The sequence below is a fragment of the Apodemus sylvaticus genome, chromosome 2, assembly GCF_947179515.1.
Source record: "Apodemus sylvaticus chromosome 2, mApoSyl1.1, whole genome shotgun sequence".
NCBI lineage: Eukaryota > Metazoa > Chordata > Mammalia > Rodentia > Muridae > Apodemus > Apodemus sylvaticus.
In genome coordinates this window covers 160,514,631-160,541,282 of record NC_067473.1, presented here as the reverse complement: position 1 = coordinate 160,541,282, position 26,652 = coordinate 160,514,631, and the positions used below count along the sequence as shown (strand labels likewise).

Here is a 26,652-nt window from a genome sequence, read left to right as displayed (position 1 = left end):
GGCCAGATATACAGTCTTGCTGATCACAGCTCTGGAAAGAAGCCACATTGCACAGATGCGCTCAGGGCTGTGTAATGAGGATCCCTCAGAGGGCTCACCACAGCTGCTCCCCAATTGTCACTAAAGGAAGTGTAGCGTGTTTGCTTACCTGTCCAAAACAGTGACCCTCTTCTTCCTGTCAGATGGGCACACAGTCTAACAGCTTCTTCATGTCTTCTCCACAGAGGAGACACACAAGATTCTCCTCATGCATGCTTTCTGTGTTTTGGACATATCCTACCCACTCAGTCTCCAGCAATGGAGTAAGGGAAAACCACGATGTCTCTAGCTGCCACAGAGCCGTGTTGACCTGTGCTGTTTCCCTCTGGGCCCTTTGTCATCTCTAAACATCTGACTTAGTGGATTTGTTGGGCCATATAATCTAAATTTTCCTTTGATTAAGTTTCTTGCTAACTTTTTTTTTTTTTAACGTGGCATTACTACATAGACAGCCGAGTCTGGCCTTGAGCTCGTGAGTCTTCTGCCTAAATCACCCAAGTGCTGGGGTTACGGTTATGTGCCCGTAAGCCTCGCCTCACGTCGGCCCAACCAGGCTGTGTCAGCCTTTTTTACTGCACCAAACAGCAGTGACATTCCAGACTCCAGCCCGATTCAGCTCAGGTATTTCCAATGACTTTGGCGTTTTTAATTTGTCAACTTCTCCAACAACTGGGGGTGGAAGGGAGGGGCTCCTGAGGGCTGGCTCACGTCCGCCGTGGAGAGGAGCCTCACACCGGGGCTTCCTGTCTTTTCATTTACGAGCACCTGTGCAGACAGAGCAAGACTGTCTTCTTCACTAGGCACCTGCTTGCAAAGCCTCGAGCCCTCAGATCCACACACCTGCGCAAGAAGCAGAGGGAAGAAGGAAGGACTGGCCAGAGGTAAGAGGGACGTGTCCGACTTGCCTCTTTCAAGGAGCTGGAAGGGGCAGCTGGTGCCCTGGAATGTTCTGGATGTGGTGTTCTGTGCCCAGTGGTGGCCCGGAGGTCTCCTGTATTCCTCTTAGAATGGGTCCTGAACAATGATCTCCCACTGAAATCATGAGCTTCGAAAGGCTCAACAGAAAGCCATACTCATCTTCCCCTGCCCCGGCCCCCAAACATAGCTTAGTGCTCAGAGCAGTGGGTGCCCCCTTGCCACACCCCAGCTGGAATGCAAAGTCAGAGAGGTGATGGCTGAGAGGTAGAAAAGGCAGCTGGGACACGGTGGGACGTGGGGGTGATAGTGCACAGTGGGAAGCCGGGGAGAGAGAAAATGCAGACATAGTTAAGCGGAGGACTGAAGATTAGAAAGAGGAAACAGATATTGAGAATGGAGGAGACACTACGAAATGAAAAAAGAAACAGAAAAACACAAGAAAAACAGAGTGGACTATATGCAATTAAAAAAAAAAAAACTTTAAAAAAATCTTCGTTAAAAACCTTCAGCAAGGCCGGGCGGTGGTGGTGCACGCCTTTAATCCCCAGCTCTTGGGAGGCAGAGGCAGGTGGATCTCTGAGTTTGAAGCCAGCCTGGTCTACAGAGTGAGTTCCAGGACAGCCAGGGCTACACAGAGAAACCCTGTCTTGAAAAAACAAAACAAAACAAAACAAAACCAAAAAACAAAAAACCTTCAGCAAGGGTCATACAATTGAGAACAATGTAAGTCCATTTGAGGCTCCTTCAATTTCTTTTGTGTTCACTCGAGCTGTTAACCTCTTGTTTTCCTCTGCGAAGTTTTAGGATTTTGGCGCGTTGTGGTTTTGTTTCTGGGGTCTCACTGTGTGGCCTGGGCTGGTCTCAATGTCCCGGGCTCAGGTGATGCCTTTGCTTCCTCAGCAGCTGGGACTGAGGCACATGCCTCGATGTCTGCACTGATATTTAGGGGCTTTGAAATGTCCTAAGGGAGCTCTGCTTTAGATACCCTGAGTTAGAAGGCTGGAAGGTGTTTTATCGGAAAATGTTAAAACTGGCCTCTTATCTATGAATTGCTGTAAAGGGATACTTTTTTTGATAGATAATGTTGTTAAAATAATTAATTCTAAGAGATTACCCTTGGCTACAGACTCCAGGTGGATTGGTACGAAGAGGGCACAAGGCAGGACTCTGTTTCTCAAGATGGGGCGAGCTATTCAGTTCTAGGCCCCTGTCTCCTCGCCCTCAGACTTTTCTCCTCTCCTAGAGTCACATTGGTCTTGAAGTCAGGTTGTGCCTCTGAATGTCCTTCAGTTCATAGACTTATTCCCGGAGAGTGGTCCCCTAGGTTCATGCTGAGCCTTCACAATAGAAAGGTTCCATTTTTATAATTCAAAAACTCTCCTGAGTGGAACAGCGGAATGCTCTGGTCTTGTAGGGAACTTTTTTTATTTATTTATTTATTTATTTATTTATTTATTTATTTTTTTTGGTAAGCAAGGCCGGGAGAACCCAGTGTGGGAAACCAGTGCTATTTAGTGTTCTGACCATTTCTGGTGCTATCTTAGATTCTGTAGGCTGATACAAAATGGCCGCCCTGCACCACTAATAAAAGATCCTCTGGGGAGCCAGATACTCAGAACCAGTTTTCCCTTTTAACACCGGGGGCCCTCACAGAAAAGGCCTCCCTCTAAGTACAAAGTCTCTCCCACAATCAACTGGTTCTAGGCAGAGGCTCGGAGTGGCCTTGGGTCTTGCTCTTGACCACAGTGGTGAAGCGGCAGTGGTCAGAGTTGGGTGGCCATATCTGGCACATTTAGATGCGTAATAAATGTTTATTGGATTAAATGACTTGGATGGAGATGGGACATGCGATGATGGAGGGGAGGGTGTGTATGTGAGCATCTGTAGGGTGTGAGTGCTTAGGGGTACGTACAGCATTGTTTAGCTCTTTCTTTCAGAGACAAGAGAAGCAGGGGGGACAGATTCCCCCACCCACTGCCACCCACATTCTGCATGTGGGCATCTGAGGCAAAGGAGAGGGTGGCAGAGGTTGCAGCCACCGAACCACAAGGGTCGCTTAGAGGGTCACATCTCTAGGAAGTTTATACGAAGCTAGTCAGCAGAGGAAGGGTGTGTGGCGGGGGGCACATCCCACAACTGGGCTAGAGTGGGCTGACTGGGGGCCGTGAGGAGAAGATGAAAACGCCTTCGGGACCACAGGCTGTCGCTGTGGTGGGGCTCGCTGTGGTGGGGCTGTGCTGGGACTGTGCCCTCCTCTCCCGTCTCTGGGGGCCCTGTGAGGGTGGCAGGAACCCCGAGCACCCTGAAAAGTGTGTGGTGTGCATTGTCACTTGGTAGCGTCCCTTGTGTGGTCCCTCTCTGTGTTCTTTTGGTGTCGTGTTCTCTGTGTGCGCCTTGCCTTCTAGAATCTCTTCGTTTCTGTGCCTCCCGCCACTTCTGACAGGCCCTGTACCTGTCGTGTGTTGATAGATCCTGTGAGGGGCTGCTCTTGCTTGACTGACCTTTCTGAGTCTCTTTCTCCTTCGCTTCTGTCTTCCCTTGAGGCCTCTGTGGTTGTTTTGTTGTTTGTTTGTTTGTTTTGTTTTGCTTTGTTTTCCTAGAAAACATGTCCACCTTCTCTGTCTACCGTGCCCCCCCCCCCAACACTGCATCCAATTCCTCTCACATCCACCCCTCAGGGGTCCAGCCTAGACTCTGCAGCTTCCTGTCAGATCAAAGCTCCGGGAAGACCTGTGGCTGGCCGGAAGCCAGGCTGCTTGTTTACAGGGTAGAAGGAACCAGAGATCTTGGTGGCATTTCTGAGGAGGGGAAAGAGGAGAAAGAAGAGATGGGGGCGCTTCAGAGGGAAGAAAACAGTGGAGGCTGCAGCTCAGACGAAGACGCCCAAGAGCTGAAGGCCAAGGCACGCATGGAAAAGCAGATTGCGCAATGCAGACAGAAGCGGAGGGAGCCGGGGGAGGGGGACGTGGCAGCCAGTGAGCTCTCGCATCCTTTCCCAGCGGTGATGTACACAGGATGCTGCTCTTACGCTCGCCTCTGGGGAGACTGAGGATGTGGGAATCAAAGGCCAGGTCTCTGGGGTAGCGGCGGAAACCTAAAGCACCAAAGCAGGCTGAAAAGCCACAGCCTCCTCCACTGAACCAGTGCCCAGGGTGCGCTGGTGGGGTGCCGGGAGCTGGAGGAGAACTGAACTCCGAGGTTGTGGAGTGAGGGAGAGAAAGTGCCTACTCTCTGGGGAAGAGCCAGGAATGCCCTCATTCCTCCAACATCTTTACCAGAGCAACGGGAATTTAGACCTCAAGGAGGAAGAGCCCATTAGACTAGGTTTCTTTGTTAACTTCCACTTGCCAGGGACTGACACAACTGCTCATCAAGGTTCTCAACTAGGGTAGGGACCATAGGAAACCTTTTTGGGGCTAGGCTGCCCAGCTCTCGGCATCCCACACCCTTCCCTTAACCGCTCTGCAGCCCTGGCCCAAGTCAACTGTGCCAGTGTGTAACCCCCTCCATGACTGTAACAGTTAGTCTAATGCCCGCCTTTCCCAGAAACCTCTCTTTTGGTCATTTCTGTTTTTAAACAAAATTTATTCTATCTATCTATCATCTATCTGTTTAGCCATTTGAAGCATCTTTGTGTTTTAGGTTCTGGAAGATTTCCCTTCCAGCCAGTGGAGGAACTGGACAGATCTATTTCTTAGCTTCCCCTACACCATACTGTCAGAACAAATCCCCCACACCTCTCTGAGTGTTCCGTGCCCATTAAGAATTATGTATTTGGGGTCCAGATGGCCCAGTGGATAAAACTGCAAGTGTCATGACCATGGCCTGACTTCAAGGGATTGTGTGAAAAGACAGTTGTTACAGTGTAAGGGACAGGGCTAGGCGCTAGCAACAACGGTGAAGTGTTTTAAAAGGCAAAAATCATGTTTTTGACACTTCTCATTGGCAGCTCCAAGTGGTCGCTAGCCGGCCAGGAAGCCTAAAGGACACACAGTCAGGAGAAGCCAGCTCCTTCCGTGACAGACTAAGGTGCAGCATGGTGGGGAGACTCCATCAGGGCGGGGCTGGGGCTGGGTGTGAATATGCACTTAGTGACTGGCCCTCCTTCTCAGGTTCCCTCTCTCCCCCTCGGCCTTCTTTCCTTTTAGCTGCATTTTTGTAGTCCTGAGGATGGAACCCAGGGCATGCAAAGCAAACCCTGTACCCCCCCCCCCCAGCTACGTCCCCAGCCTTCAACGACCCATTGAAGGAGCAGAATCCATGTTCTGCGGATAGGAAGATGCTCCAATGGCTACTTGTCCCTGCTCATCCCATTTGGCTTGCGTTAAACAGGCACATTATCTCCTTCCTGGTGCCAGGCTTGTGGTGGCTTAGGCAGTTTGAGACTGTCATCTCTGTCCTTGTAGAGTTCAGGCTGGGGGAGGGGGAAGGGATTACGTGAATCATTCTCTCTTAAGGTGGCAGAGGAGACCCCGCCAGGAAAGCATCAACAGGGAGCTGACTGAGTTCAGAAAGGGCAGATTGCTACACAGCAGCACAGCAACGGTTAATCAAGCTGACAGAAAAATCTGGCTTGGGAGAAAGAATAATAACTCTTCATGAAGAGTTACCTTGTCTCACCAGCTCTGGACCAGATCCCTGTTGAGTCTCATACTTAACAGTCACTCCACTCATAGCCTGGGCTGATGGGTTGCATGTGCGCGTGCCTGGGTGTGTGTGTGCGCGCGCACGACTCTACTCATCACCAGAACCAATGTCAACTCTCCTACCTTGCCTGTTAGGATTTATTGTCAGCCCCCAAATACCTTCCTACATCAGTTGCCTGCGCTGTGTTAATTCTCAGCCTTCTAAGGGACTGAGAATGATCCTCCCCCATCTCCTGTCTGCTTTCGGAGGCTGGCCTTGAACTCCTGATGTCCTGCCTCTTTCTCCCTTCTGTGCAGGGATTATCTGTATACACCACCACAGCTCCAACCACTACATGCCCGGTGTTCCTGAGCCCATGGCCTCACACCTGCTTTTAATTTTTTTTTAAAAGAATTTATATTAAAACATAGCCACTGTTGCCACAGACTCGTAGTGGTAGGTAAAGAACTTGCCTACTATGTGTGGCCCCAAGTTCCATCTCAACAAAGAATTTTATCATAAACTAATATACCAGCCGGGCGGTGGTGGCACACGCCTGTAATCCCAGCACTCTGGGAGGCAGAGGCAGGCTGATTTCTGAGTTTGAGGCCAGCCTGGTCTACAGAGTGAGTTCCAGGACAGCCAGGACTATACAGAGAAACCCTGTCTCAAAAAAAAAAAACAAATCAAAAAGAAAAAAATAAGAAAAGAAACAAAGGAATATACCTGGCTGGTGAGACAGATGTCTTAGCTGGTAAAGGACTCAGCCGCCAAGCCAAGCCAAGCCGTGACGAGATCCCTGAGCCCCGAAATGGCAGAAGGAGAGAACCGATTCCCACGAGTTGTCTTCTGATCTCCACACAGTTAACATTTGATAAGCAAATAGGCAAATAAATCGATTTATAGGTGAGTAAATGAATAAATAAATAAGGTGAAAAAATTAATAACAAGTTCCTGCCGTTTCAGTAAGAGACGTGTTTTGCTTTCAGTTTGATGCTTTTCTCTTGGGTTTTTTTTTTTGTGTTTTTTTGTTTGTTTGTTTTTGTTTTTGTTTTTCGAGACAGGGTTTCTCTGTGTAGCCCTGGCTGTCCTGGAACTCACTCTGTAGACCAGGCTGCCCTCGAACTCAGAAATCCACCTGCCTTGCCTCCTAAGTGCTGGGATTAAAGGCGTGCGCCACCACCACCCGGCTTCTCTTTCTTTTTAAACACGTTATTTTTAAACAGTTCCGTACACCTGTAAATGCATTCTGATTATTCAGCTCCCATCATCTTCTCTTTCTCCTGAGTTGTCAACCACCCTCCCTTTCCCAGCAAGCCTTGCTTCCACTTTTATGTCCTCTCTGGTTTTGTTCTTTCAAGGCCCATCCGGCTTAACTGGGGCCGCCCCAGAGCATGGCGTGATCCAGTGCACGGGCAAGACCCCAGTGGCTGCGCCCCCGGACAGCATGACTCTTCCCCTTCCAGCCCCTGCCCGCTGCCCACGGTTCCTCAGGGAGAGGCAGGGCTGTGGCCCCATGAGCTCCTCCTGCCCGGCCTCATCCTCGGCGCCCAGTCTTGAGCAGGTTCCGTGGTTTAAGGTTGACCGGGGCCACAGCTTTCGATTGCTCTTGGTCTCGGGGCAGCTGTACTTTTTGGCCAGCCAGCAAGAGATGCATCACAACCTAAATAAAGGGCTGAGGATCCAGCTCAGTGATGGAACGCTTGCCCAGCAGGTGCGCAAGGGTTGTTGTGCCTCTGGCCCCCTGAAATGAATAAACAAGTTAACTTTGCAGTCTTGGCCCAAGGTCCATCTGTAAACCTATTAAATATTTGAAAATTACAGTCATCAGGGTTAGGAGTGTGGCTTAGTAGTAGAACACATATCTGGTGTATGGATATCTCTAGGTTATAGGTGTACTACTGGGAGAAAACAAACAGTTACAATATCAGTAACGGTGATATGGTTTATAGGTGAAATAAAGCTATCTGGAAATGGTTTACCAAAGTTTCTGAACCTAGACCTAAACGTCTGTGTGTGTGTGCGTGTGTGTGTGTGTGTGTGTGTGTGTTGTGTATATACATACATACATATGCATATATGTGTATATACATATATATAATTTTTATTTACATGAAATGTTGTCTATGCTCATACTTTAATTTTTGTTTATTTATTTTACATACATGGACGTTTTGTCTCCATGTGAGTCTGTGTACCACATGCGTACCTAGTGCTTGGGACTAAGTCCCAGACAGGCCACCAGTAAGTGCTAAGAACTGAAGCCAGATCCTCTGGAAGAGCAGCCAGTGCTCTTAAGGGCTGAGGCATTGCTCCAGCTCCTGTTTATATTTTAAAGTCGAAGTCTAAGCAGAACAGAAATCTAAATTAAAAAGAGATATTGCTCTATACGGAGTCTAATAGTTTCTTTTATGAACTACTTGTCTAGAGCTTCAAATAATTAACAAAACAACAAAACCCATTCATAGTATTGCCTCTTAAAATTAAATTTGAGGGCAGGAGAGATGGCTCAGCAGTTAAGAGCACTGACTGCTCTTCCAGAGGTCCTGAGTTCAAATCCTAGCAACCACATGGTGGCTCACAACCATTCATAATGAGATCTGACGCCCTTTTCTGGGGTGTCTGAAGTCAGCTACAGTGTACTTACATATAACAATAAATAAATCTTTTTTTAAAAAAACCCTAGATTTGAGTGTATGTGAGTATGTATGTTTGAGTTCACATATTTGTATGTATGTACATGTGTTTGAATTAGTGTAGTTGTGTGTATGTATGTGTGTGTTTGTGTGTGTGTGTACCCATGCCAGCTTTTTGGATGTGTGTGTGGGTATCCATGCCAGTTTGCTCCTGGGATTCCATATTTATGCCTCCCAAATGCTAGGATTACAAGTGTCTGCCTGACTTTTCAGTGAAGTCTGGAGGTCCAAACTCTGAACTCTAGAACACACATTTGCACTGTAAATACTTTATCTTCTGACCACCTCTCCAGCTCAAAATGAGATAGTAAGCAAAGACACCAGGAACTCTCTCTCTCCCTCTCTGGTTGCTTTTTGTTTTTTGTTTCGTTTGATTGTTTGTTTGATTTGGTTTTGGTTTTGGTTTTTAGAGACAGGGTTTCTCTGCATAGCCTAGCTGTTCTGGAACTTGTGTAGAATAGGCTGACCTTGAACATAGAGATCTGTCTTTGCCTCCTGAGTGCTGGGATTAAAGATGTGTGCCACCCTGGAAGATGGGAGTGGGTGGGTGGGAGGGTGGAAGAGCACCCTCATAGGGGCAGTGGGAGGGGAGATGGGATGGGGGCTTTTGAAGGGGAGACCTGGAAAGGTAATAAAATTTGAAATGTAAATGAGGAAAATATCCAATAAAAAAGAAAGAAAAAGAAACACTATACATACTTATAAAGAACACATTAGTGTATATATATATATATATATATATATATATACACACACACACACACATGTATATGTATGTTAAATTTGTATGTGTTTATAAATCTATACATATATATTCCATGAATATAATAGTCTGCTGATAAACATTTAATGGTTGCCTCTATAAAACCAAAACAAACAAAAAAACCTGATGGTCAATATTCAGCAACTTCCATGGTGTGAAAATTCCCACTGAGGCTGCTTTACCAGGACCTCTCCTGGTGATGTCTCATTGTAGAGCTGGGGGGAAAACTGCACAATCAATTCTTGACAATCACTGTGGGGTGCTGCCAGTGAAGTGATAGCTAACATACCCCCCAAAAACTGTGTGCCGCCACCACCTGGCAATAATCTTATTAAAAGACTAGTGGGTCCCCCTCCCCACACTTGAGATAGGGTCTCGTATAACCCAGGTTAGCCTTGAGCTTACTATATAGCTGAGGTTGGCCTTGAACTGTCTTTTTTATTTAAAAAAAAATTATGTATGTATGTATGCGTACCATGTGGTTGGCTGGAGCCTGCTGAGGTCAGAGGAGGACACTGGACCCATAGTAGTAGAATTACAGACATAACCATGTGGGTGCGGGGAATCGAACCCAGGTCCTCCACAGGAGGAACAAGTGCTTGCAACTGCTGAGTCAACTCTCCAGACCCTTTAGTTTTATTTTGGATAGAGGTTCTCATGGTATGCATAGTCCTTGCTGGCTTTGGACTCATGGTCCTCCTGCCTTGGCCTCCTGGCTACTAAGGGAACACATATGCACCTCTGTGCCGGGGTAGGAGACAGTAACTGTGCATGTAAGTACCTAAAAGTGTAGTTTGTATTTGATGCCCATGAATACACTTATCTCCGTGTCTGTGTCTATGCTGCTGCTCTTTCTCAGGATGTTAAAGTCGCTCTTTGGCAGACAGCTTCACAGTCTCAATTTGGCAGGGGACTTTGTGATGCATTGCTGCAGGGTGCCCACTTTAGTGTACATGAATAAGGTTGTCTGGGTTGGTTATAAAAGTCCTGAGGAAGAGAGAGAGCTCTTGTGTGCCCCGGGCCCAAGGGATGCCTGAAGGCTAATGATTTCTATCTTCCTCCATCCCTGCCATTTTCGCACTCAGATCCCCATCCACTCAGCGAGTCGGCCATGTGGAGAGGCATCTCTTTCCGGCACTCACTGCTGCTGCTGCTGCAGCTGTGTAAGTTCTCTGACTCCGGGACCAGGGGCAGATGGTGCGGGAGGAGGGGCAAATGGGAAGCCACGGAGAAGGGTGGGACACGGAGGGAGACAGCTGTTAATCTGAAACATGATTTTCTTTTCTCTGTAGTACAACTCCTAGCTGTCATTCAAGGGAAGACCGTGGTGCTGGGGAAAGAAGGAGAGACAGCGGAACTGCCCTGCGAGGGTTCCTCGAAGAAGAACGCAGTCTTCAACTGGAAGTTACCTGGCCAGAAGAAGATTCTGGGACGGCAAAACAACATATTGGTTAAAGGTAAATTTCCCTGCCCCCTGCCCCCAACCCAGGAAGGGAAACAGTGAGTTGAATGAACTTGCAGTCTGGAGCCTGGTCCTAGAAGCCCAAAGTCCTATGATGGCTAGGGTCACACAGTCACAGTGGCCCTCTTTTCTAGGATTCCTTTTGTCTAGCTGTTGATGACACATGGCTTCTAGAACCTTAATTTTATTCTTTTACTATTTATGACTTTAATGGACATTGCAAAAATTATTGTATAAAGTATATGATTTCAAGAATACTATTACTACAGGAAATGATGGGGTACTTTGTTTACACCTGTGAAAAGCAACAGTTAGTGGTATAGAGTGCTTGCCTAGAACATGTAAAAGCCCTGGTCTGATTCCCCAGCAACAAACAAACAAACAAGTAAACAAAAAACAGAACAAAGCCGAGTGGTGTGGAGCACATATTTAATCCCATTTCTCAGGAGACAGAGGCAGGATCTCTGTGAGTCTGAGACCAGCCTCTTCTATAGAGTGAGTCCTGTGATAGCCAGAGCTATGTAGAGAAACCCTGTCTTGAAAATCAAACAAATGAGGCTGGTGAGATGGCTCAGTGGTTAAGAGCACTGACTGCTCTTCTGAAGGTCCTCTGTTCAAATGCCAGGGACCGCATGGTGGCTCACAACCATCCATACCGAAATCTGATGCCTTTGATCTGATGCCCTCTTCTGGTGTGTCTGAAGACAGGTACAGTGTACTTATATATAATAATAAATAAATCTTTTTTTTAAAAAAGGAGAATGAAAAAGAAAAACAAACAAAAACAAGCAAAAGCCTACACACACACACACACACACACACACACACACACGCTAGTACATGTCCTATGATCTTAGCATTAGGAGGCTAAGGCGAGAAGCTAATAAGTTCTGATGTTGTACACCAAGAAGATTGTCTCAAAAAACAAATTTACTTACTCTTTTTTTGGGGGGGGGGTTGGTTTTTTGGATTTGGTTTTTTGAGACAGGGTTTTTCTGTATAGCCCTGGCTGTCCTAGAACTCACTCTGTAGACCAGGCTAGCCTTGAACTCAGAAATCTGCCTGCCTCTGCCTCCCAGAGTGCTGGGATTACAGGGGTGCGCCGGGATTACAGGGGTGCGCCACCACCGCCCGGCTACTTACTCTTAAAAATGAACACATTCTAAGATGCTGCATAGAGCAGACAGATTTGGCTAAACTATGTGCAATGCCTCTGAATGGCTGAAGTTTGAGAAACGCAGGCCCAGTCCAGCCTCTTGTCTTCCCAGAGGAGCATCTGAGGCCCAGCTCCAAGATTTTATGCCTACTTAGAGGCAGAACCGCGCCTGGAGTGCTGGCCCAGGGCCTCCTCTAGAAGGCTTTGTTTACATATATCTAGACATGTATTTTAAAGAGATCCTACATTCCCGTGTGTGTAAATACACACGCTTGGGCCGGCGAGATGATTAAGCAGGTTAGAGGTGATTGCTGACAAATCTGACAGTCTGGCTCTTGTTCCAGGACTCATGCTTGTCCTCTGTCCTCTGACCCCACGCGTGTTCTGTGGCGTGGGTGAGTGAACATGCTCACACACTCTCTAAATAAACTAATATATGTAGTAAAAAAATTAAAGTATATGTATTTATCTGAAATAGGTGTGTATTTCTAGTTCATTTCTTTTCAGTAACTTATTCTCCTATACTATAACTTACTTGGCTAATTTCATATTGTTGGATATTTAGGTTCTTTGTAGTTTTGTTAGAACACCAGAGGATAATAAATTTGTGTCCTTGAACACATTTTGCAAAGACCCTCTTTAAATCAAAATGCGTTCTATTATTTTATGTGTGTGGTCGTTCTGCCTGCATGTATGTCTGTGAACCATGTATAGCCTGCTGCCTGAGGAGAATGGAAGAGAATGTGGGATCTACCGGACCTGAACCCCGGAGAGTAGTGAGACGCCATGTGGATGCTGGGACGGAACCTGGGTCTTCAGATAGAGAAGCCGACTGTTAGGAGATAGAGTGGGGCGAGGGGCACCATGCTAAGGTGTACCCCTGAGTAACTACAGAGTGCAACAGGCCTGGTATAAAGGGTTTACTGGGGAAAGGGGTAGGAAGAGTGGGCCTAGGAAAGGAATAGAGGGCACTTGAGAGGGAGGTGGGGGGAGAGAAAGAGAGAGAGAGAGAGAGAGAGGGAGAGAGAGAGAGAGAGAGAGAAGCCACCTGGGGGCAGGCCTGCAGACTCTGCCTGCTTGCTATCACAAACTCATAATCCATCGCTCCAGCCCCAAACAATGTCCTCTACCGTATAGCCGTGGTGGTTTGAATAAGAATCGGCTCCTTAGGCGCCTAGGTTTGGATGCTTTGTCACCTGAGCACAATTCTTTGACAGGATGGGGAGAGTCAGGAGGTGTGGCCTTGTTGGAAGAAGTTTGTCAGTGGGAGAGGACCGTCCAGGTCGCATCTCTTTCCTTTGCTGCCTGTGGATCAGGATGTAGAAGTCTCAGCTGCTTCTCCAGTCTCTTGCCTGTCTGTATGCTGCCACCCCCCACTCTACCCTCCACCCATCACCCTCCCTCCACCCCACCCCCCACCCCGGTCATAGGAACTAAGTCTCTGAAGCTATAAGCAAACTATTAATTAATTAGTTAGTTAGTTAATTAATTAGTTAATTTCTCTTACTATTGCCAAGGTCACAGTGTCTCTCTCTTCACAGCAATAGGACTAAGACAATAACCATTGCCATTTTCTGTTTTTGAAGACAAGGTCTCACTGGGTAGCCCAACAGTAATCCACCTGCCTCAGTCTCTCACATGCTGGGGTTACAGGCATGAGCCACCGGTCCAGATGCTGCTGGGAATAAACTTTGCTAATAAAAATTACTGTTATACCTGACAGGGCATAAAATTTAACAATATTTTGATTGTGATTTTTATTTCAAGATAAGGTCTCACCATATAGCCCAACCAGCCTCCAATTCTCTATGTAGGCTAGGCTGGCCTTGAACTTGTGATGTTCCTGCATAGCCTTCCAGAGGCTGAGATTACAGGAATGTACCACCACACCCAGTTAATTATTATTTCTGTACCTTTGGTTTGCATTTAAAAATCATTCTTTTAAAAATGTTTTTGTTATCATCATCATCATAATTACTGTGTGTGTGTGTATGTGTGTGTGTGTGTGTGCGCGCACACATGTAGGTATGCTCACCCTATGTGTCTTAGTGGAGACCAATTCAATGTTTGATGTCTTTCTCTATTGGTCTCTGCTCATTCATTCATTCATTTACTTATTTATTTTTATTTCATGTGCATTGGTATTTTGTCAGGTCTTCTGGAAGCAGAGTCACAAACAGGTGTGAGCTGTTGTGTGGCTTCTAGGAACTGAACCCAAGTCCTTTGGAAGAGCAGCCACCCATGTGTCTGCTAGCGTGTGCATGTGTAGGCGCCTGAAGGAGGGCATCAGCTATTCTGCTATGTCACTCTCCACCTTATTTCTTTGAGACAAGGTTTCTCACTAACCCTGGGGTTGGTGTGGTGGTGGCATCCTCCCGGCTCTGCCTTGTATAACACAGGGATTGCAGACAGGTCACGCTATTCCAGATTTTCACATAGGTGAAAATTCCTGAGTTCAAAAGAGACAGTTATGCGTCTTCACACACACACACTTGAAAACTTTTTTTCTTGCCATGTTAAGAACTGAAAACAGACACGTGCTCTACCATGAGCCACACCCCCAGCCAGCCTATATTTTCTTTCATAAAAATAATTTTATTTACCATGGGCTGGAGGGGCAGCTGAGTAGAGAAAAGCACTTTCTCCTCTTGCGGAGACCTGGGTTTGGTTCCTAGCACTCTCTGAGAGAAGCTCGCAACCGGCTGTAGCACCTGTGCTGGGGGAAATGATACCTCCTCAGGTTTCCATAGGTACCAGGCACACACATTGTATATATACATACATGCTGTCAAAACACACATAAGTACAAAAGAAAAAATAAACCTTTTAAAGTTATTATTTATGCTAGGTGGTGGCAGTGCACGCCTTTAATCTGAGCAGTCAGGCAGAGGCAGGCGATCTCTGTGAGTTTGAGGCCAGCCTGGTCTAGAGAGTGATTTCTGGGACAGCTGGGGTTATGCAGAGAAAACCTGTTCAAAAACCAAAAAAAGAAAAGAATTACTTATTATTTATTATTATTAAAGTTACTTATTATTATCACTGCAGAGAGTGTGTGTTCAGAGGACAACTTTTTGGGCTCAGTTCTCTACCTCTGTCCTCGTGTGAGTTGCACTTTGGTTTGCTTGGTCAGGCGACTGACCAACTTTTCTAAGACATCTTAGTGCCCTGCCCACACCCATCACACTCACCGTGGGGGCGGATGGAGGCTGAGCCCAGGACCTCGTGTTCCTGGTCAAGTTCTCTGTCACACAGCTTATTCTCTGGCCAGTCTTTTAAGACTTAGTTTAACACCGCTCTCCTCGACCAGTTTGTCTCAGATTTGTCCATTCTCTTAGATACCCTACACTGTTTTGAATTGCGTTTTCAAGTTACAGAAAATCGTGGATGGACAGGTGCGTCATGATTTTCTCCATCAGAACCAGAGGAAGGCAAGCAGGAGGGCTCGTTTGAGGAGAGGGGTGATGCACACTACTTTGAACAGTTTACTCTGGCGTGGTGGAGGTTATTCACACACAGCTAATCATTCCTTGGGCCACTGGCATCACAAGCCTAGAGCGGAGCAGGAGGCTGGGCTGGGGAGCCTCCCCTGCAGCGGTGATTGAGCTGTTTGGGGGAATTCAGAATGGACGTAGAAGTAGGGAAGCATATCAGAAAATACTGAGGGCGACACCAAGCAATTTTAATACTGAGGGCGACACCAAGCAATTTTAAGACCAAGGACAGGAAAGGGGACAGACGTGTGAAGGAGAGAAAGACAGGGTGAAAGGGGAGAGACTGTTCAGCAGGTAAGGCCACTTGCCACCAAACCTGGGGGTCTGGATTCCATTCCTGAGCCCCACACAGTGGAAGGAGAGAAACACACACACACACACACACACACACACACACAGCAGAGAGAGAGAGAGAGAGAGAGAGACCACCCCATCTAGGAGATAGACCACTAGAGAACTTGTGGCAGACTTTTTAGCCTCTGAGCATGACTGTGAGGACTTCTCTTGATCATGTTCTGGTGGAGGAACCTGCCCACTGTGGGAATAAACAAAAAAACAACAACAAAAAAACCCCAAAAAACAAAACAAAACAAAACAAAACAAAAAACCCCAAAACGAACCCAAAAACAAAAAAACACACACACAAAAAAAAAACCCAAAAAACAAAAACCCAAACAGCTGAGCACAAGGATCAGTTCTTCCCACTCTGCCTCCTGCTCTCCACAGGATGCCATCGGCTGCTTCAGCTCCCATTGCTTGGGTTTTTGATCCCTGATGGACCCTTGAGCCGTGTTTTGTCAGGGTGTTTTATCACAGCAATAGGAAAAGAACATAAGACAGACACGGAACCAGGAGGCATGGAGACGGTGTAGTTCTGGCACACAGTCCCTTAATATGTGCAAGGCCTTGGGCGCCATCGCCAGCATGAAGGACAGGAAGGGAGGAGAGAGGAGGGAAGGGAAAAGCAGACTCCTCGTCCATGCTGAAGGAGCTTTCCAGAGACGGCACTGCACAGTGTGCATACGTGGCTCGAACTTTGTGTAGCCCTGGCTGTCCTGGAACTCACTCTGTAGACCAAGTTGGCCTCGAACTCAGAAATCTCCCTGCCTCTGCCTCCCAGAGTGCTGGGATTACAGGCGTGCTCCGCCACCGCCCAGCTTAAGTTCTACCTCTTAAAGGTGTCAAAAATTTAAAGGTAGAAAAGGAGTGTGGCGGGGGATGGGGAATTCTGAGTTCAAGGCAAGCCTGGTCTACAAAGCCAGTTCCAGGACAGCCAGGGCTACACAGAGAAACCCTGTCTCAAAAATCAAAACAAACAAACAAACAAAAAAAACCACAAAAAAAAAAAAAAAAAAAACACAAGAAAAATCATTGTGGGGTGGGGGTTGTCAGGCACAGTTTGTCAGAGTTTGTTCTCTGTGCCACACCGGTCCTGGGGACTGAGCTCAGGTCACCAGGCTGAAAGTGTCTACTCACTGAGGTGTCAGACCAGGTCTTACCAGCCACAGGGCCCAAACTGGCCTTGAATTCTCAAATCTTCTTCCTTTAACCTCCTGAGGCCTAGCTGGGATTAGAGGTATACACCACCACACAAGACCGAAGTATAATTTATTGAGCCATCCTTTGGGGGAGGCATTTAGCTCTGAATGGCCATTAATAATTCTAATTCATGGGACAAATGACTAAGATATGTGAATTTGAGCCATTGTTTTAATCCTGAGTGAGAGTGTCCATATCTGCACTGTCAGCAAAAACAGTCTGTATTCTCAGAAATTTCTGTGAAGGTCACTGGAGATGGTGGTGCGTATCCAGTGTTTAATCTGTAAGGGTGGGTGCTCTCCAAATCAGCATAGGGTCTTAGGATATTTTGAGCTAGTGGGATACTGTTCCCACCATGGAAGTAGATATTGGTGCGGCTTCTCATCGGTCTGGAGTCCTTGGTGGAGATGAAGACTTCTGACTCAGGCCAGCAGGGGTGTGAGCACTCTTTGTCCCAGGGGTGCCAGGGACCTTCAACTCCTTTTGTATGGCTTCTATTTACAGGTTTATTTGGGGTGCATGATCGTTTTGATTCCAGACAAAGTGCATGGGACAAAGGATCATTTCCTCTCATCATCAGTAAGCTTAGGATGGAAGATTCTCGTACTTACATCTGTGAGCTGGAGAACAAGAAGGAGGAGGTGGAGTTGTTGGTGTTCAAAGGTGAGTCGGGCAGCCCTGGGATGTCCTTCCCTCTTCCCTTCCATTCTCACACCAAAACCAGGACCACTTCAGACCACAAGTGGGTCAAGTGTTCCTCTTGGTTAATGGGGGAGGGACAAAGACTGAAAGGGGGAGAAGGAAAGAAATTGGGGAGGAACTGAAGGAAGGATTCAGACAAGGAGGAAGGGAAGGAGAAAGAGGGGAACCCTGCTTTGTGCCGGGAGTGGGCCGCTGGGAGTTGGGAGGGGAGGCACTGTTGAAAGATGGGATGATGGAGAAACACTTTTGTTCTTTCTTCCTTAGTCCTTGGAGATGGTGTGTGTGATGCCGGTGTGTGTGATGCCGGTGTGTGTGTGATGCAAGTGTGTGTGTGATGCAGGTGTGTGTGATGCAGGTGTGTGTATGTGTGATGCCGGTGTGTGTGTGATGCTGGTGTGTGTGTGATGCCGGTGTGTGTGTGATGCTGGTGTGTGTGTGATGCCGGTGTGTGTGATGCAGGTGTGTGTGTGATGCAGGTGTGTGTGTGATGCAGGTGTGTGTGATGCAGGTGTGTGTGTGTGTGATGCCGGTGTGTGTGCGATGCTGGTGTGTGTGTGATGCCGGTGTGTGTGATGCAGGTGTGTGTGATGCAGGTGTGTGATGCAGGTGTGAGTGATCCAGGTATGTGTGTGATACAGGTGTGTGCGATGCCGGTGTGTGCTGCAGGTGTGTGTGCTGCAGGTGTGTGTGCTGCAGGTGTGTGTGTGCTGCAGGTATGTGTGATGCAGGTGTGAGTGATGCAGGTGTGTGTGATGCAGGTGTGTGTGTGATGCAGGTGTGTGTGATGCAGGTGTGTGTGTGATGCAGGTGTGTGTGATGCAGGTGTGTGTGATGCAGGTGTGTGTGATGCAGGTGTGTGTGATGCAGGTACTCTGCTTCCTCTACAGTGATCATCAGTCCGGGGACCAGCCTGTTGCAGGGGCAGAACCTGACCCTGACCTTGGAGAGCAAGACTGAGAACCGCTTGATAGAGTGCAAACACAAAGGGGGTAAAATTGTCAAGGGCTCCAAAGTTCTCTCCATGTCCAACGTGAGGGCTCAGGACAGTGACTTCTGGAATTGCACCGTGACCCTGAACCAGAAAAAGCACTCGTTCGGCATGAGACTCTCAGTGCTGGGTAAGAGGCTGCACACCACAGCTTCCTTCCTGCTCAGGAATTCCTGGGCCTCACTCTGCTCTTCTGTTGGTTCCTGGATCTCCTGGAGGGAGTGATGGGGTGGCCCCAGACCCTTCTCTAGCCGAGGTCTATCCTGAGGGCCCTTCCCCCTTAGGTAGTGCAATACCAAGGGAGTACACAAGAGGGAAGTGTGGGAAAGTGGGAGGTGACAGTATGGGCCACTATTGTCCTTGTCTCAGACCTTCCTTCACTCCTACTAGTGACAAGTCCATATAGTCAGGAATACTGCAGCAAACCAGTCACATTGGCACGTGCATTGGATCGCTATATCCTGAGCTAGGCCCCGTGGGAAGACTGAGGAGCCTGAACACGGGTTCTGTGTAGAGTGTTGATTTAAGTCCCAACTCTGCCACAGCCATGCACTCCCGTGTTATTTTTAATTTTGGCGGAGATCATAGTCTAATTGCATTATTTCCTTTTCCTCTCTCCAAACCCTCCTATGTACCCCTGCCAACTCTCTTTCAAATTCATGGCATCTGTTTGTTTAGAACACACACACACACATACACACTCACCACTTGCTCAGTCTGTATAATGTTGCTTGTGCATACATGTTTTTACAGAGCTGACCTTTTGCTATTGGATAACCTATTAGTGTACTTTTCCTGGGGAAGACTTTTTTGGGGGTGGGTGTGGGGCTAAGGTTGAGGCCTCCCAAGTTCTACCCCCCCTTCCTCATTAGCTTGTCTACCGGTGTCTTCCTGGTTCAGGTCATGTTTGGGCAGCCATGTTGGTAATGAGAGTTTCCAGGTGTGGTTTCTGACATTCGTAGGAGACACAGTCTCGCAGCAAACGCTCTGTTCCTCTGGCCCTTACAATCTTCCCACCGGTCTTCTGAAATGACTTCTGAGCCTCGGGTGCAGGAGTTGTGTTCTAGATGTACCAGGTGGGATTGGGCCTCACACCTCTGCACGTAAAAGTCTCCATCTGTTACAAAGAGAAGTTTCCTTGATGAGGGCTGAGGACGACACTTATCTGTGGGTATAAGGACAAATGTTTAGAATGTTGCTAGGGATTGTGCTGGGTTAGTAAAGAGATGGCTGTAGGTTGTGGTTGTTTGGATAAAAATGGCCTTCCTAAGTGTTTGAATGCTTCACCCCCAGGGAGAGGCATGATTTGAGAAGGATGGGAAGGAGTAGGAAGGAGGTGTGGCCTTTGAAGTGGGTGTGTCATCAGGAGTGAGCTTTGAGGTTTCAAAGGCCCATAGCAGGCCCAGTCTGTCTGCCTCTGTGCCTTTGGACTGGACATAGCTCTCAGCTATAGCTCCGGCAATGCCTGCGTGCCACCATGCCTCCCACCACGATGAGAACGGACTGAACCTCTTAAACTGTAAGCCAGCCCCCATTAAGTGCTTTCTTTTATAAGAGTTGCCTTGGTCATGGTCTCTTCACAGCAACAGAACAGTGACTGAGACACGGGTTCTCCTCCAATACCCATGACTTCAGCAGCCCTGGGCAGTTGGTTAGCTTTACACTATCAGGAATGATTTCCCCTTCCTGACGAGTGACAACTACATACTCTTATCCTGTGGTCTCTGCACCCATAAGATGGAGATGATGCTAACTGTGCCTGCAGCGGCAGCCTTCTAGTACCATAGAGAGTGTATAGCATGTAGACCAGTGCCCGGCACACAGCAAGCTTTATTTTAGTGTTGGTTCTTATTTTGTTTAGCTTCTGGCCTCCAGGGGTTCCAAGAGAGAGAAATGACCACCTTGGTTGGTAGATGGTCCCTGTGCTCCTGTGCCACATGCTTGCCCCCCCCATATGCTTCCTCATCTCCCTCTCCATCTGCACCCAGAGTTATTTCTGCTTACCTCACACCTCCAGGCTTTCAGAGTACATCTTTCACGGCCTATAAGAACGAGGGAGAGGCAGCGGAGTTCTCCTTCCCACTCAACATTGGAGAGGAAAGCCTGCAGGGAGAGCTGAAGTGGAGGAAGGCAGAGAATCCTTCTGTCTCCGAGTCCTGGATCTCCTTCTCCATAAAGAACAAAAAGGTGTCCGTGCCAAAGCCCCCCACCAACCCCAAGCTCCAGATGGCAGAAATGCTCCCGCTCAGCCTCAAGATACCCCAGGTCTCCTTCCAGCTTGCTGGTTCTGGCAACTTAACTCTGACTCTGGACAAAGGGACACTGCATCAGGAAGTGAACCTGGTGGTGATGAGAGGTAAGGGGTGGGCTGAGAAGGGCAAGCGGGGGTAAAAGGTGAAAGGGGTGGTGTACGGTTCTCTATGGCTGGTCAGGTCCCAAAAAGGGGGATGCTTTGACTCTGATAGTCTGGCTAAATAATGAAGGGCTCTCTGGATCTCGAGACAGTTTTTTTGTTTGTTTGTTTGTTTGTGCTGAGAACAGAAACCAGGGCCTCTATTCCTGAGCAGCACCTAGTCCTGAGCTGGCTTTGAATTGAGGGTGATATCCACACGTTCTCCCCCAACATCTATAATCTACCCTGGGACTGGTTCCACTGAGACCAACACATGGGATTTAGTTCTTCCTCGACCTGACCCTCTGTGACCCTGGCTAAGCCCCTTCCTCATTGTAGACCTTCTTGATCATTTTTTTTCAAATAACTTATTTATTCACTTTACATCCCAACATCAGCCCCTCTCTCCTTCCATTTCCTCTCCTCCCCTCAGTCCCCCTCCCTGCCGGGCCACCCCACCAGTCACTGCAGGACTAAGTGTATCCTCTCCAGCTGAGGCCAGACAAGACCTCCCAGTTAGGGGAACAGGATCTGCAGGCAGGCAACAGATTCAGGGACAGCTGCATTCCAGTTGTTAAGGGACCCGCATGAGGACCAAGCTGCACATATGCTGTGTATGTGCGGGCAGGGCGGGGTGGGGCGGGGCGGGGCTGGGTTCCGTCCATGCTTGGTCTTTGGTTGGTGGTTTAGTGTCTGGGAGCCTCCAGGGGTCCAGGTTAGTTGACTCTGTTAGTCTTCCTGTGGAGACTCTATCTTTTTCAGATCCCACAATCCTTCCCCCAACTCTTCCATAAGACTTCATCTAATGCTTGGCCGTGGGTCTCTCTCTGCATCTGTTCCCATTGGCTGCTGGGTGGAGCTTCTCAGAGGACAGTTATGCTAGGCTGCTGTCTGCAAGCGTGGCAGAGTGTTAATAGTGTCAGGGAATGGTTCTTGCCAGTGGGATGGGTCTCAATTTGGTCCAGTGATTACTCAGCCACTCCTTCTGTCTCTGATCTTTGTCCCTGGACATCTTGTAGGCAGGACACATTTTAGGTCAAAAGTTTTGTGGGTGGTTTGCTGATCTTATCCCTCCAATGGGAGTCTTGCCTGGCCACAAGAAGTGACTACTTCAGGATCCATAGTCACCACTGCTAGAAGTTTCAGCTAGAGTCACCACCCCCCAGGGGTGACTTCCCCTGTCCCAGGTCCTTGGCATGTTCTACAAATACCCCGCCCCCACCATTGCTGATCTCTGTCCCCGTCACTTTAAAAAAAATATTTCTTTATTTTACATAATTTATCTTTATTTTATGTCTGTGTGTGGGTGTCAGAAGCCCTGGAGCTGGAGTTATAGACAGGTGCAAGTTGCCATGACGGTGCTGGGACTCGAACCCAGGTCTGAGCCACCTCCCCAGCCCCTTCAGATTTATTTACTTTTTAATAATAATTTTTCTAAAGATTTATTTAGTTTATGTGAGTACACTGTAGCTGTTTTCAGACATACCACATACCACGAGAGGGCATCTGATCCCATTATAGATGGCTGGGAGCCACCATGTGGTTGCTGGGAATTGAACTCAGGGACTCTGGAAGAGCAGTCCATGCTTTTAACCTCTGAGCCATCTCTTCAACACCCAAGATTTATTTATTTATTTATTTATTTATTTATTTATTTATTTATTTATTTATTTTTAAAGATTTATTTATTATTATATGTAAGTACACTGTAGCTGTCTTCAGACACTCCAGAAGAGGGCATCAGATCTTGTTAGGATGGTTATGAGCCACCATGTGGTTGCTGGAATTTGAACTCAGGACCTTTAGAAGAGCAGTCAGTGCTCTTAACCCGCTGAGCCATCTCACCAGCCCTTTTTTTTTTTAAATTTTGTTTGTTTATTTATTTACTGTATGTGAGTGCACACTGTTGTGCTCTTAAGACACACCAGAAGAGGGCATCAGATCCCATTACAGATGGTTGTGAGCCACCATCTGGTTGCTGGGACTTGAACTCAGGACCTCTGGAAGTGCAGTCAGTGTTCTTAACCACTGAGCCATCTCTCCAGCCCCCAAGATTTATTTTTATTTGTGTGTGTGTGTGTATGTGAATGTATGCCATGCATGTGTATGACAGAGGAGGCCAGAGAGAGTACCAGATCCTTTTGCAGCTAGAGTCACAGGTGGTGTGCTGCTCTGTGGGGCCTCTGGAAGAGCAGCAGACACTGGTAAGCTCTGAGCCATCTCTCCAGCTTTGCCATCTTTTGAATACGAAACAAAATCTTTGCACACAGTAGTGGTTGTAACATCAACCTTGACACTGAGTTATTTGTATCCTTAACTCGTCATCATTTAACTCCATAAATCACAGTGACTAACGCTTCCTACTTAGCACGTGCCTGGCCCCGTTCACACACTTGAGGCATCCGTACACTTCACTAGTGTCCGTGGTGCACGCGGCTAAGCCGGTTTGTTCAGGGACACCCTGTGTCTGTGTAATCACCCTGGCTGCCCGGACAGCGATCGAGCCAGGTGAGAAGGCAATCCGGTTCAGCCCTTACGGTGTGAACGGGCTGGGTCCCCTGAGCGACAGGCCTCTCCTTCCTCTGCAGTGGCTCAGCTCCACAACAACACTTTGACCTGTAAGGTGGTGGGACCAACCTCCCCCGAGATGAGGCTGACCCTCCTGAAGGAGGGGAGTCAGGAGGCTACGGTCTTCAGGAAGGAGAAAGAGGTTCAAGTGATGGCCCCTGATGCAGGAATGTGGCATTGTCAACTGCATGAAGGTGACAAGGTCAAGATAGACTCCAGGATCCAGGGTAAGCATCCAGTTTGTAAGGCCTCACGTTAAGCCTTGGCCTCTCCGACTGTGGAACGCCCCAGGGACGAGCAATGCTGACCTAGAGTCCCAGCTCCCTAGCTCTGCCCCCATGGCGGCACTTTGTACAGAGACCTGAAGATAGAAGTGAGAAGGGAGGAAGGCCCTGAGCTCCAGGGTCCCACCCACATCCTCCAGATTCCCACTTCCATACTGCTTAGGACTGAGGCCTTCCTGGCTGAGAGCTACCCATCTCCTCATTTGCCCCTAATCCTAAACAAACATACGGGACCGGGGCCTGGCATCAGGCACCTGTTTCTAGTCCTCTGGAGAACTCTCTAAGAAAAACAATCCCTTCTCTGCTCTGCACCCCCAAGAAGCCTATGCACCCAGCCCCTTTCTCTAGCCCAGGGACCACAGGTAAGACTGTCCCTAGACAGAGGCACTGAGTGTCTTTCTCTTTCTTCACAGTGCCTGGGGTTCCTGCCATCAGTGCTGTATCCCCAACCAAAATTCCTCTCTTCCTTCTTCTCCCAGTCTCATCCAGAGGGTTGGACCAGACGGTGTTCCTGGCTGTTGTGCTGGGAGGCGCCTTCGGCTTTCTGGCTCTCATCGGGCTCTGTATCCTCTGCTGTGTCCGGTGCCGGCACCAACAGGTGAGCGAGCCTCCCATAATTGCCCACCGGACCCTCGAGCACAGTCACCTTGGCTGAGTACCCTGCGACCGTGACCCGGTTCTGGTTCAGCTTTCTCTGCCTAGCCCCTGAAGTTCCTCACGGCAGACCAGACCCTGCCTCTGATCCCACCTGACGGGAGGCATAAGAAGGAACAGAGGTTGACAGGACAGGTGGCTTGAGCCACAGTCAATGCTTCTTCTCTGCCAGCTGCCCCCCCTCCCCCCTCCGAGGGGCACCTCCCTCCTGGAGGACTGGGACCCTCACAACTACTCTCCTTGTCCCTGGGCAGCGCCAGGCAGCACGGATGTCTCAGATCAAGCGACTCCTCAGTGAGAAGAAGACCTGCCAGTGTCCCCAGTAAGGATCTGGGCTGAGGGGTGGAGGTGGGGGTGGGAGAGAGGATGGGAGAAAGGGGTAAGAGAGACCGAAGGGGTAAGAAAGCCAGGCGGGCGGTGGTGGCGCACACCTGTAATCCCAGCACTCTGGGAGGCAGAGGCAAGCGGATTTCTGAGTTCGAGGCCAGCTTGGTCTACAGAGTGAGTTTCAGGACAGCCAGGGCTACACGGAGAAACCCTGTCTTGGAAAAAACCAAAAAAAAAAAAAAAAGGGAGTCAAGAAGGATGAGAGGCATGAGGAGGGGGGTGGGAGGGGGGTGTAAGGAGGGGTAAGAGGAGGGCTGGAGAGAGTGAGGGTCGGAACTTGGGAAAGGGTTGGCAGAGGGAGGTGAAGGGCAGTGGGCCTGTGGGCCTGCACAGACACTGTGGTGCTGCCCTGAGGTACCACTGTGCTGCAGGAGAAAAGTGGGTAGCTTGTGGAGGGACTGAGAGACGGAGGATATGCTCCCCTTGTCCTTTTTATTTCCAGCCGGATGCAGAAGGGCCCTAATCTCATCTGACGCCGAGGCCCCACCTGCAGCCTACCACCTGGGTCCTGACTGAGGCCTGTGGAGCAGACCCCCAGCCGTTGTCTGCTCTTCTCTTCCACAACCGGCCATGGCCTCTCTCCCTCTGTCCCCAAGCCCGTCCGTCCATCCACAGAGCTTGCTCTCTGCGGCTCAGACACTTAAGGATGCCCAACCAGCTTCTTTATCCTTTGCAGCTGCCCTTATGCCAGAGCCTCGGCCCTTCTCTGACTAAGGGCCTGGCACCTCTTTCCAGCCGTCTGCTTGGATCGAAGGGCAGTGCCCAGCACCTGGCACGGAGGGTGGGACTGGTGTCTGGAAATGCACAGCACTGTTTACAAGAGGGCTCTGGGACCAGGCTGAGCTGAGGGTGGGGGGAGGGGCTAGCGCACGACACACGGCCTTCGGGGGCAGATGCGGACTGGAAAGACTGCCGGAGGAAGTCAGCCTGAGCGACCCATGCTGCTTGATTCTCCTTTGAGGTGGCAGGACCAGACTCAAGTTCTGACCAGTGCACCAACACATATCCAGGCCACACACACAACACCCCCACCACCACCACACACAGCCACACACCTGTCCATATATCCAAACATGCAACAAGATGGCTCAGAGGTAAAACGCTCTTGCTGCCAAGCCTGAGAACCCGAGTTTAATTCTTGAGAGTGGAAGGAGGAGAATGAGCTCTTGAAAGTTGTCCCCTGTGTATCGTGACCCTCATGTGTACACAACACACGCACGCATGCACACACGCTGAAATCCTGCAAGCTGACAGTGATGACCAAGATGACAAGAGATAACCAATCTTCCCTAGTAAAATGGAACTTGGGTTGAAAAACTACCCGAGGTTACACAGCTAACAAGTGCTGATGTCGGACCGACCCAGGGCTCCTGATCCCTCCCTGGAGCCACTACATGTAACACAGGGACGAATACCTCACAGACCTTTGGAGCCAGTTCCAGGCACTCACACACGCACCACACACACATACACCCCCGCCAGAGATCATGAAAGGATGGAAGAGTGCTTCTTGTTTCAAATCCCTCCTTGACCACGGCTGTTCCCTTACACACACACCCCAGTCCTTTACCAAAGGGCAAAACCCTAGTTGTCTTAGAGCGAGACCTGCCGCGGTGTGTGCAGACCCTGGGAAGTGGGTAATGCTGGGTCCTTTGTGGAGAGCCTTGTGGCATGGGGCTGTGACCTCCATCCGGGGAGATCAGGGCTTTAAGGACTCTGCCTGACAGTCTTGATCTGTTTCTCTCAGATTCTCTGCCTCTTTGGCTTGCCAGCTTTAGCACCTCCTTTCCCTTTCTTCCTCTTTTCTTCCTGGCTGGCCTCTTCTAGAAGCATCCCCTCCCCACTTCCCCCCTGCTACCCCCCTCCGTGGTTCACTGCTTATTTTTGCCCACTCCCCACTCTTCCTTCCTGAGCTGACAGAAAAATAAAGCTATAAATAAAATACACTGTGTGTATGTGTGTGAGAAAGAGACAGAAAGAAACAGAC

At 48.8% G+C, this 26,652-nt stretch overlaps 1 protein-coding gene across 2 annotated transcripts; it reads left to right on the top strand.

Annotated features, from left to right (window-relative positions):
• The first annotated feature begins 784 nt into the window (after window positions 1-784).
• On the top strand, window positions 785-26,609 carry Cd4 (CD4 molecule). Of its 2 annotated transcripts, none has more exons than XM_052174846.1 (10): window positions 785-920; window positions 10,128-10,205; window positions 10,335-10,499; window positions 17,195-17,353; window positions 18,280-18,510; window positions 20,398-20,736; window positions 23,361-23,567; window positions 24,104-24,222; window positions 24,533-24,600; window positions 25,108-26,609. In XM_052174846.1, the coding sequence occupies exons 2-10, from the start codon at window positions 10,154-10,156 to the stop codon at window positions 25,136-25,138; spliced, it is 1,371 nt and encodes a 456-aa protein (XP_052030806.1). In that variant the 5' UTR covers window positions 785-920; window positions 10,128-10,153; the 3' UTR covers window positions 25,139-26,609. The 2 variants fall into 2 exon arrangements, with proteins under 2 accessions (XP_052030806.1, XP_052030805.1); XM_052174845.1 differs by having other exon boundaries at window positions 24,451-24,600.
• Window positions 26,610-26,652: the final 43 nt, after the last annotated feature.

Bases quoted from the DNA above. Each gene is read 5' to 3' on its own strand.
- Cd4 (XM_052174845.1), top strand. From the start codon at position 10,154: ATGTGGAGAGGCATCTCTTTCCGGCACTCACTGCTGCTGCTGCTGCAG. The intron at 18,511-20,397 runs GTAAGAGGCTGC...TCACACCTCCAG, and splicing joins CATGAGACTCTCAGTGCTGG to GCTTTCAGAGTACATCTTTC. The intron at 23,568-24,103 runs GTAAGCATCCAG...TTCTTCTCCCAG, and splicing joins GATAGACTCCAGGATCCAGG to TCTCATCCAGAGGGTTGGAC.